The sequence below is a fragment of the Lotus japonicus genome, chromosome 4 (genome assembly GCF_012489685.1).
Source record: "Lotus japonicus ecotype B-129 chromosome 4, LjGifu_v1.2".
Taxonomy (NCBI): Eukaryota; Viridiplantae; Streptophyta; class Magnoliopsida; order Fabales; family Fabaceae; genus Lotus; species Lotus japonicus.
In genome coordinates, this window is record NC_080044.1 from 18,578,696 (window position 1) to 18,589,239 (window position 10,544).

The 10,544-nt window shown below is 38.6% G+C and overlaps 2 protein-coding genes across 2 annotated transcripts; one reads left to right on the plus strand and one right to left on the minus strand.

The window, feature by feature from the left end:
- Positions 1-1,727: 1,727 nt before the first annotated feature.
- Positions 1,728-5,600, plus strand: LOC130711708 (ranBP2-type zinc finger protein At1g67325). The gene is made up of 7 exons (XM_057561424.1): positions 1,728-2,040; positions 3,031-3,440; positions 3,537-3,564; positions 4,532-4,605; positions 4,760-4,935; positions 5,066-5,146; positions 5,304-5,600. Exons 1-7 carry the CDS (start codon positions 1,875-1,877, stop codon positions 5,350-5,352), a joined length of 984 nt encoding a protein of 327 aa, XP_057417407.1. The 5' UTR covers positions 1,728-1,874; the 3' UTR covers positions 5,353-5,600.
- Positions 5,601-6,488: 888 nt separating this feature from the next.
- On the minus strand, positions 6,489-7,246 carry LOC130715816 (uncharacterized). Its single transcript, XM_057565940.1, has one exon. It carries the CDS (start codon positions 7,210-7,212, stop codon positions 6,670-6,672), a length of 543 nt encoding a protein of 180 aa, XP_057421923.1. The 5' UTR covers positions 7,213-7,246; the 3' UTR covers positions 6,489-6,669.
- Positions 7,247-10,544: the final 3,298 nt, after the last annotated feature.

The following is a 10,544-nucleotide window of genomic DNA, read 5'->3' on the forward strand; positions in this document are numbered from 1 at the left end:
ACACAAATTAAGGACATGTCATCACACCTAAAGTTCTTAATTTTCAAATGTTTAGAGTTAGGATTCAACCATATGTTGGAAGAATAAAGAAGTTAAGACAAACCAATTTCAATCATTTTCACTTTAAGAAAAAAATTCAATCATTTTGTGCACATACGTTATTTATGAAACCAACCTAATTTAGACACTTGTTTCCAAAACAAACAAAAAACCTAATTTAGACACCGGTCGACCGGATCAAATGTGTCAGACCATGTCGAAGGAAGCTAGCTTGGTTTGAGGGTTATTATTATGCCATTTATTATGTCTTGTAAATGATATGCAATTTACTCTTGGCCACCCGAAGTTAAATTCCTGCTTCCGCCACTGCCCACACGCCGCATGCATGTTGCAAGCACGCACGTTGCGCGCACGCACATGTTCAGGGAGAGAAATTTTTTTCTTTCCATCTTCTAGAGTTAGGATTTTAGCTTAAGTTTGTTTTCATTAGCTTTGTACTTGAATCATATGTAGTAATAAAAGTACAATTCTTTACCTTTTGGAACACGCCCCTGGAATAATCGAGAAAGTCTAAGAATCTTGCAAGAACAGGAGAATGGAATAAGTAGAAGAATGAGGAAATAATTGATTTTTTCCTCTCTAATAACCTTGTCCCTTATAGCTATCATAGCCAGTGCTAATTTATCTTGTTGCAACATCCGTAGGACAACATTAAATTGATTTAAAAATCAATCAATTAAATTAAATGAATGAATATGAGATATTGCATAATAGTAGCCATGATTCCAACGGTAATAAAAGAATATCAAAGGCTGATTCACACAAAATAATAGATGACTTATAAAAAGGAATTGTCCAGTTTAATCCTCTTGTTTTTTAAGTCTTTGACATAGCTCAGTTACTTTTTCAGGAAGATGTCTAGGTGGCGTCTAACAATAAAGAGTAACTTAAAAGGCAGAAATAAGGTAAAACAAATTGCAAAGTGTTTTGAACCGAGACTGCTGAACCATAAGTTTTTTCGGTTCATGAATGATTTCTTTGATTTTGAACGTTCTTTGATTCATTGCTTGAACTGTCTGTGGTACGATCTAATTTTAAATAATGTGGAAAATACTTAAGCCTACATAAGTTGTCAGGCTTCACTTGTGGCATAAACTATCTCAAGTGGTAAGCACTCCTCTTAATTCAAGTATTGTGTTTGAGGGGTAGGGAGGGCAATGTACTCAGTTGCATGATTGAGAAAGTTCCATATTTGTGCATTGTGTCATGCACCAACGGCTAGGTCAGAAACATGACATCCATACTTGCCTTGCACTCATGCACTAGATGTTCAAGAAAATAGCAAAGAAAACCTTTGAAGTCCACCCTGACGAGCTCCAAACACTCTTCTCAATCATCACACCTCTTAAGAACACAAATAAATTTCAGAGACAAACTACATAAACACATTTAAACCAATAAATTCAATGATCTAATTATTCCATCACAGAGCAATCACTAATCCCCACCGAATCCCCATAGACAACCAAGTATTCATAACCATGATGATGTACAATTTTCAAAATCAAGAGATTATACTCACATTGATAAAGAAACCCCCAAGTACAATATGATCATCCACTTGGAGCCAAACTTCCTCTTTCAAGCATAGGCCTAAAATTGAAATGGGCCTTGGCAAAAAAATCTAGAACAAAAATATAATTACACTTTTTATTAACATGAGTAATATCATATCGGTTTTCTCTTCTTCGTTCTCTCCCCCTCTCTTCTCCAAAACCAAAACCCAATCTCTCTCTCATTCCCTCGTCACAGTTGACTCTGAAACCCATTCACACACACACACACAAGCACACGCAGTTGAGAGAAGAAGAAGAATGGGGGAAGGGAGAGAAGGAGATTGGGAGTGCAGCAGTTGCAACAACCGCAACTACGCTTTCAGATCATTCTGCAATCGATGCAAGCAACCCCGTCTCCTCGTTGATACCAAAACCCCTGCTGATTCCAAGTGGCTCCCTCGTATTGGTGATTGGATCTGCACCGGTTAGCAAAACCCCTCTCTCTTTCATTCTTTCTCTATGTACTCATTGCTAGGTTTAATCTTTTTTGGGATTAATGTTTCTTGCTCATGAATATGGTTTCTGAATTGGGTGGTTTAGTTTTTCTTGCTGTTGCTTTCACTATTTTTTATTCTTTGGGGTTTTGATTCTGCGGTACTTCTTGGGAAATAGAGGAAACTGTATGTATATAGATTCAATGTTAAGTTGGTATTTGTGAAAGAAAATGAATGAAATGGAATTAGATATAGTGTTAGAAATATAATAAAAGAGTCTCTGTGACCAAGTGATATAGAGTTCGATCCTTGTTGCCCTCATTATTCTAATAATAAAAAAGAAGTTGAATTTCTGTATACGGTACAGTTTTGTCAAATCGCGATCACGGACCATTGCGGTGAGCCAAAAATCCGCTATTTCGGCCACTATTTAGCGGGATTAGCGCGCTACATTGGGCAATGGCGGCGTCGCGATTTGATAACACTGATACGGTATAACAGTAAATGAGCCTGTCCACTGGCCACGCTTCAAGCTCAATGGTAATAGGCTCTTCAGTGAGGAGACGTGTTAGAAATATAATATAAAGCCAATATTGTGTCTTCACCTAAATTTGAAGGTTTTTGGAATAGTGGAGTCATGGCAACCAGTTACCTGGCTGCTTCTTTGATAAACATTGCTTGCTTCATGTGGACACGTACTGCATGTGGTCTGGGTATTTAGCTTAGGACATAGTGAAAGTTTGTTTGTCGTAATTTCAATCATGAGAAGTTCAACTTTAGCATGTCATGTGATTTTGGATTATGAGTTTCTGTTTCAATTTGAGAATGAAAGACCTTGCAATCAACTAGGTTGAGATGTTTGTGCTTTTTGTATGTGTATTTTGTGTGGGATGGACGGGTTGGTGTGCGTGGGACGTGTTGGTGTGCGTATGCTTGGCTTCCTTTCCCTCTGGCTGGGTTTGTATGCAATGGAACCATAGGTTGCACTAACAACAATTATGCATCAAGAGAGAAGTGCAAGAAGTGTGGACAACCAAAGGAGGTAGCAGCCATGCCAGCAGTTGCAATGACCGGAGCATCTTTCCCCCCTTATCCGCATTATGTTTCCAGGGCTCCAGGAGGACCAGCACAAAAGATGAACATTGGATTCAATGGATTGATCGGAAATGGTGTGCTACCGCAGCCACTGCATTTAAACTCCAATTGGCCTGTTACCGGAGCAGATAAGTATGGTGTCCATCCAGTTTCCATGTGGCTACCTGGTGGAAATTATAGTTCTGGACATCCTTATGTAAACCCCTCCAGCCAGGACCTATCTATTGCGAAAGGATGGCGCAATGGGGACTGGATCTGTAACTGTGGTTTCCATAACTACTCATCACGCTCACAGGTATGGTCTTGAATTATACGTCTAAATTATGTTGAGCTTTACAAGCATTTAAGTATCAGTTTTTTTTCCTGATTCAAATGTTGAAATGATTTGCAGTGTAAAAAGTGTGATGCTTTTCCACCTGGTATGGTTTCCTTCTCTACTTTAGATTTTACTTTTAGTTTTGTAATGCAAAGCTGTTTCTTTTATCAACATTTACTAGCTTCAAGTGCACTAGTCTTAAGAGTATACTGAGTTATGATCTTAGTTATCGATCGCGGCCCCTCGCCGCGATTCTGAAGCCATCGCGTCGCGAAACGCCGTCGCGGCTGTCGCGCCGCAAATCGCGGCCAGATCGCGGCCTTATCGCGCGAGATCGCGGCGCCACAAGAAGAAGATAAGTTACAGTTGTGGAAAAACCTAAATTGCCCTTGAAATTTTATAATTAGGTTAAACTTTGAGGGCATTTTTGGGATTTTGCACATAAATAAATGAAACACGCGTTTCATCTCTCTCACTATTCATCTTCTTCTTTAGCGACCAGAACCCATGGCCACTGTGCGATCTTCTTCAGCCACCTTCGATCAGCACCCATGGCCACCGCCGACCACCGACAAGCACCGTCCAACTTCCGGCGAACTCTGTGAGGTGACTTTCAGCCTATCTCCGGCGACCACTGCCCTTGGGCCTCTGTTCTGCTCTGTTTTTTTTTTTTTTCTTTCCTTTCTTTTCCTCTTTAATTTTCTATTCTCAAACAATTCATTTTGTTACCGGTTCTCTCGCGTGGCATCCTCTTCCTCCTCTCTTCTCTATCATCTCATCTATTCTAGATTTTAAGTTATATTGATCATTTTTTTAGCTGTTGTATGTATATACTATTATACTATTAATTATATAAAATTATATATAAAAAATCAAAATAGCGGCCATCCCGCTATCCCACTTTTGGGGTCGGCCGCTACGCGTTGCTATCCGGGATTGACTACTATGGTTATGATATGTCTGCTCATTGTGCTCATAAGAATATTATTGGTTATTTAGTATGTGGAATGAATTTTTTTTGAAGCGAATGGATATTAAACTTCATGCTGTTTTCACTTTTTGGTGTAAAGCACTTGGGACAAAACGATTAGCTTCTGAAGAATTGGTTTATGACTGGGACAACAAGAGATTGAATGTAGGAACTGTAAGGATTTCGTCTCTTTTTCATTTCTGTGGCTTAAATTTCTCTTGATAGTATACCTGCTCTCTTTCTAATTTTTTAAATTCTCTTGACAACTCTTTAATTTTCTCCTCCACTTATATTCTTACTTTTAGTCTTACACTTAACTATTTTATAGACAAATGATCGGCAGCACACATTTACAAGTTTAGAGCAAGCAGTGGGGAACAGCGCAGATCCTAAACCTGGAGTATTCCCTTCTTATCCCGGTATAAACTCAAGTACCGCTCCAAGTTTGCCAATGCCCCAATTGCTTCCACCTCAAGTTTCTACTCCAGCACTCCTTGGAAAAGGGTAACTAATTCCTCTCCCCCGAGCTACATTTATGGATTGAAGATGTATTTGTTATCTTTGTAATTATACATCTTAACTCTTAATGATGCCACTATCCTGGGCTCACAATTTAAATATATTTACCTATCAGAGCGAAGCAATGGCGTAGTGGAGACTGGATGTGCACAAATTGCAACAATCATAATTATGCTTCCAGACTACACTGTAACAGGTTATTATCTCTTTCATATGTCTATATATAGGTTTAGAAGGCAAGTTGAGTGCCCTCTGGTTGAAGACAAAATTATGCTAGTCATTTTGAATCCATTTAACATGTTCACATTCGCCATCACTCACTTCATTGAATAACCAATGCTCATAATTTGCAGGTGTAAAACCCAACGAGTGGCCCCCATGCAACCCGTCAATGTTGTGTAATGTTGAATTTTTTTAGTTATATTGTTGCTTGGCCTGGGTCTGGGGAGTTTTGCTTTTGATTATTTAGCTTGTATTTTGCCAAATTTTCAACAGGCTCATTATATTTCGCACTAAGACATAAGTGATTTATGCTCAGTGGCATTGTATTTTGTTTTCTTTCAGAAGTTTTATGATTTTATAAATTTTTCTTTCTAACAGAGCATTTTGAATGAGTTATGATTATTGTATTCACCTGATTAGATCATTTATCCCTTCTGTCTTCTCCTCAAATTTCAGTTATATTGTTATAATTTATAAGATTGTGGTTCACTAGTGTATTGGTGGTACGTTGATGCCCTTCAGTTCATATGCCCAGACTTTGATATTAGTGTTCCGCTGAGTTTCAATGCTATTTGTCAATAACTGCGAACTTGAGAGTTTGCATAAAATTCGCAATACTTTCATTAACCAATTATCCTAAAGCTTAAACATCTAGATAAAAGACACATAGACACATGAATAATTTTATATTATATTTCTTACACGCCTATCACGCAAGAGTCCTTTGGGCTTAAAGTGTGAACAAATCATAGACCCGCCTGCTTGTTTGCTGAAATTTTAATTTTTATTCAAGACCACTTAAAAACATGTTTGGTTTAGATTGTTTGCTTTTGAAACTGTGATCTCACTTTTCCAAGCAAGCACAACATGTGAAAGCAAGAATTCTCAAGAATTCTTAAGGATTGGAGTTGAATGTGGTTGGATGTACGCATATATACCGTTAGTCATAAAAGCTTTGATATCATGTCACGAACCAATCCCAAAAGTTTAAGCTTGAGGGTAAAGTAGACATGAATGATTTTGTATCATATTTCTTCAAGAGAAACTTCTATATAACTAAACTAGGTCTTCACTATGGTACTTACTCACGTTTTGCATCATAAGTACCTGTATTTTTGTAGATTGTAAAATATGTACTGATTTTTGGGTGTGCTTATAACATGTTTGGAAATAATTATGCATTTAATTCTAAGGACCCAATCAATTATGGGGAGAAGCTAATTTGAGGTACCAAAATTGATTGAGGAAAAATAAGTTGATCCATATGTACTATTAGTTGATTCCAAGACATAGTCCAAGAATTTAAGAGAAAAAAATAAAAGAAATATCTGTTATCATTGCAACTCTCTTCTAACAAAAAAACTATCGCTTTTTGTGCTCCTTGATAGTTGCACATACATTGTCCAAAGTACACAATCTTTGTAAGAAACATGGTAAAAGGCAAACCAAATTCTCTGTTGAGGAAGCAGAGTAGCATAATCCTAGATCATCTTTACATCAGGAAGGTCCCTTGAATGTATCAGTAGGAGCCAGTGGAGGAGCATCCAGCTGGTAAAGGTTGAGCGCAGGACCCACAAACCTGAACACTATCCAAGCCCCAATCATGATGAAGATTGAAGCATAAGCAAATTTGTTGAGCCAAAACAGAGCACCCTTCTCTCCCACATACAGCTCTATTGCCTTCTCAGTCAAACTCATGTCCTCCCATTTCTTAGGAGGTTTCTCTGAAGCCTTTGCATTTAAGGTTTGCATGCTGTTTGAGACTGCTCCATTCTTCTCTCTTTGTAGTTTGGCTTGCCTTCTTGATCTACTTCTCCGGAGCTTTAGTTCCACAGGTGGTGTTTTGGTGGGTGCTTGAACTGAATCTGCATCATCATCAGTTGTATTGCTGCCGCTGCTGCTAGTGCATGTGATGGGGTTGAAACTGAGAGAACCATGGCGTTGATGCAGGAGGATCTGGTTGTGCCTGGTTGATGGGAGTGAACGTCTAGAGAGAAAGATGAGGGAAGGTGAGTTTGAAGAGAGGGAGGTGGTGTCCATTGCTTTGGCTGAGGATAATGTGTGGTTATATTTTTCTCATCTCCTTACGGCTTTTATCCTGTCTTTGGGCTTGGACTTGACGTCACGTGGCAACTGAGTAGATCTTTGAACCAAGTAAAAAACGTGGACCAAAAATAAATATTGAGCAAAAATGTATGAAAGTTTTGTACAAAAAGCTGTATGAGTTTTTTTATATGGCTGTTTATCACTTTAGAGAGTACGGGGAATTTGAACAAAATTAGCTCACTGAACTAGATCAAAGAGAGAGTTATGGGGAAGATGGAGGGATGGAAAGTAGTAGTGCAAGCCAGGCGGGGGAAAGAGGTCTTGATCAAAGCTGTAGTGCAAGCCATACCCACGTTTGCGATGGTCATCGTCAAGTTCCCAAAGACTTTCTGCAAGCAATTGAATGGGTGTGTCTTTAAATTCTGGCGGAGGGGCCATAAGCAAGAAAGAGGGATACACAATAAAAGTTGGAGGGGCTGTAAGGGAGGCATGTGCTTCAGAGATTTTCAGCATCAGAACCTAGCGTAGTTGGCTAAACAGGCTTGGAGGATCCCTGTTGGGGAGGAAACTAAAGGCTATCTATTTTCCCAACCAAGACTTCCTGGACACTAAGAACAAGGGCAAGTCCTCATGGATATGGAAGAGCATATTGGAGGGGAAATAAGTCCTATGCAGAAACTGCAGATGGGGAGTTGGAACCGGGGAGAAGATCGTTTGGGATGGAAAGGTTCTGAACTTGGATGGGATAAGCCCTGAAATGTGAGTCAGTGAACTGAAGGACCAAGCACTCAGTGGTTGGGATGGTAGGAAAATAAGAGACATGTTGCCTAGTAACACTGCCCTGAAAATCCTACAGACCCCAGTGGGACTCCCGGGTGGGGAGGATACACTAGTCTGCCCCTTCACGAAGAATGGTGAGTACAACATCAAGTCTAGATATCACTCCATTAGGTTGAAAGCAAGGCAAAGGGGGCCAGAAACCAATCCTTCACACACAATACCAGAGGAAATGTGGAAGGAGATCTGAGGGGGGGGGGGGAGACATTACAAAAGGCCATCAAGATGTTTATGTCGAAGGCTTGCAATGACGCGGTCCCAGTTTATAAGAACCTCCACATACGAACTATGCATGCAGATGGAAGGTACCCTGTGTGCAATGATGCCCTTGAAACAATTGAGCAGGCTATTCTACTCTGCCTTTAGACCAAAGCCGTCACCCCTGTAATGGAGCATACCAATTCAAGGCTTGTCCTCTCTGGATAGATGGATGCTCATCAAGATCCAGTTAATTAAAGGGCAATCCAACAGCCAAGAGACAGACACTATAGCTCTAGGGTGTACTATTTGGGAGATTTGGAAAGAAAGGTTCGTGCTACGTTTCAATCTAAAAGACCAAATCCGCAGTAGGTTGTCAATAATATTCAGAGCCTGATGCGAGATTGTGCAAACCTTGAAACCTGAGGGACCCTAAAAACCGAACCAGTGAGGAAAGAAATAAAGATGTAACACCCCCTTTTTCCCATTGTTTTATTTAAAAACGTTTATCAGAGTTTAAAAACATATCAAGGGAGTATTACACTTCTTCACGAAAACTCATTAAAATTAACACTGATTGTGTTTGAAAATTTATAAGTTCATATGCTTTTCAAAGAATGAATTATTCCTGCCAATGAAATTTCTAAACCAGTCAGATAATCCTAAGATGCATAAAATCACTTATTTAAATAGGTTTATCTTCCATGATATTCCAATAAAATTCATCATACTCAGAACTGAATTTCATAAGCACTTCGGCCGTCAACAGTACGACATCGCCATCATTTAGAAAATTATTCAACAACTTCCATAAGAAGAGATTATAAAATCCTCTCAACATAAATGTAAAAGTAACGTAACATATCTAACCAGTGTTACATTACAGAGCAAGACACTTATTTTATAATAATAATAATAATAACGTAAGCTAAGACTCTCCGAAGCTACTCCTCATGAGCCACATCTCTACCTCCTGTACCTGAGCGATGTCGCATAGAACATCATTCCAACAGAAGGGTAAGAACTTACATTGTATAAAATATAACATAACAAAGAGCAAGTAAACAATTCAGATCCTGCTTTATAAACTCTTCACCTTTACTTTAAAATCTGAGTGATTATAATATTTTCTCTCAAGACAGTTTCACAATTCTTATTAATGTTTCGAAAAATTATAAGCTTAAAGAAAAATAATAATTCGACTTTACCACAACAGCAAAACAATTCACCAACAAATCACCAAACACATAAAACCACTGAAAACGTGAAACTTAGTGTGTGAGACTCTAATGTATGCATGTGGTACCAATTGTTAACCTTAGCGGTATCACCGCGTCCACTCCAGACAGTTAACCACCAATGAAGTCCACTCCAGACTTCCAGAACCACGCCAGTTCTGGGACAAACCTCAGTTTTCCGATGAAAACCGACACGTTGCCTCTTGACTAAATGAAGTGTATTTCGTGCAAAAACTCATAAATTAAAACATGCAATTTGAGACCACTCCAGCCCCAAATATATAACATATTTTCTCACCAAATTCCATAACGGAAATCACACCAAAATTGCACAAAATAACACTTCAATACAATTATCAAATCATTCACTATTCCACTGACAAAATAGCAACACAAAATCATCAAATGTCTCATATCAATTACTAGAATCAGTTTCAGAATCAATCTCAGAAATAAGCAGAAACATAGCAAACTTGCATATAATCCTGGTACTAAATGAGCAGTCCAAAAATTATGAAAATTTTACCAAACATAGCCTTATACGTTAGCTTTCATATAAAATTGGTTTCACCCAATTTGGAATTCTGTAGAGAGAGTTATGGTCTCTACAGCACAGGCTGTTAGGGTTTCTGCGAGCAGAAACAGAGTGAACTTGCAGATAATTCTGGTATTGAACCAGTAATCTAAAAATTATGATAATATTACCCAATATAGCCCTATGAGTTAGCTTTCATACAAAATTGGTTTCACTCAATTCGGAATTCTGTAGAGAGAGTTATGCTCTCTATAACACAGGCTGCTAGGGTGTCTGCGGGCAGAAACAGAATAAACTTGCAAATGATTCCGGTATTGAACAACAATCGAAAAATTATGAAAATATTACCCAACATAGCCCTATGAGTTAGCTTTCATATAAAATTGGTTTCACTCAATTTGGAATTCTGTAGAGAGAGTTATGCTCTCTACAACACAGACTGTTAGGGTATCTGCGGGCAAAACATAACAGAACCCAATTTTCCCCGGAACCTCAATTTCGCTCAAAATCAATTTTTC

What these genes read in the sequence shown, in the direction of transcription:
- LOC130711708 (XM_057561424.1), top strand. Translation starts at nt 1,875, where the DNA reads ATGGGGGAAGGGAGAGAAGGAGATTGGGAGTGCAGCAGTTGCAACAAC. An exon ending in GTGTGATGCTTTTCCACCTG is followed by an intron (nt 3,565 to 4,531) that starts GTATGGTTTCCT and finishes TTTGGTGTAAAG; the next exon opens with CACTTGGGACAAAACGATTA. An exon ending in AGAGATTGAATGTAGGAACT is followed by an intron (nt 4,606 to 4,759) that starts GTAAGGATTTCG and finishes ACTATTTTATAG; the next exon opens with ACAAATGATCGGCAGCACAC.
- LOC130715816 (XM_057565940.1), bottom strand. Translation starts at nt 7,212, where the DNA reads ATGGACACCACCTCCCTCTCTTCAAACTCACCTTCCCTCATCTTTCTC.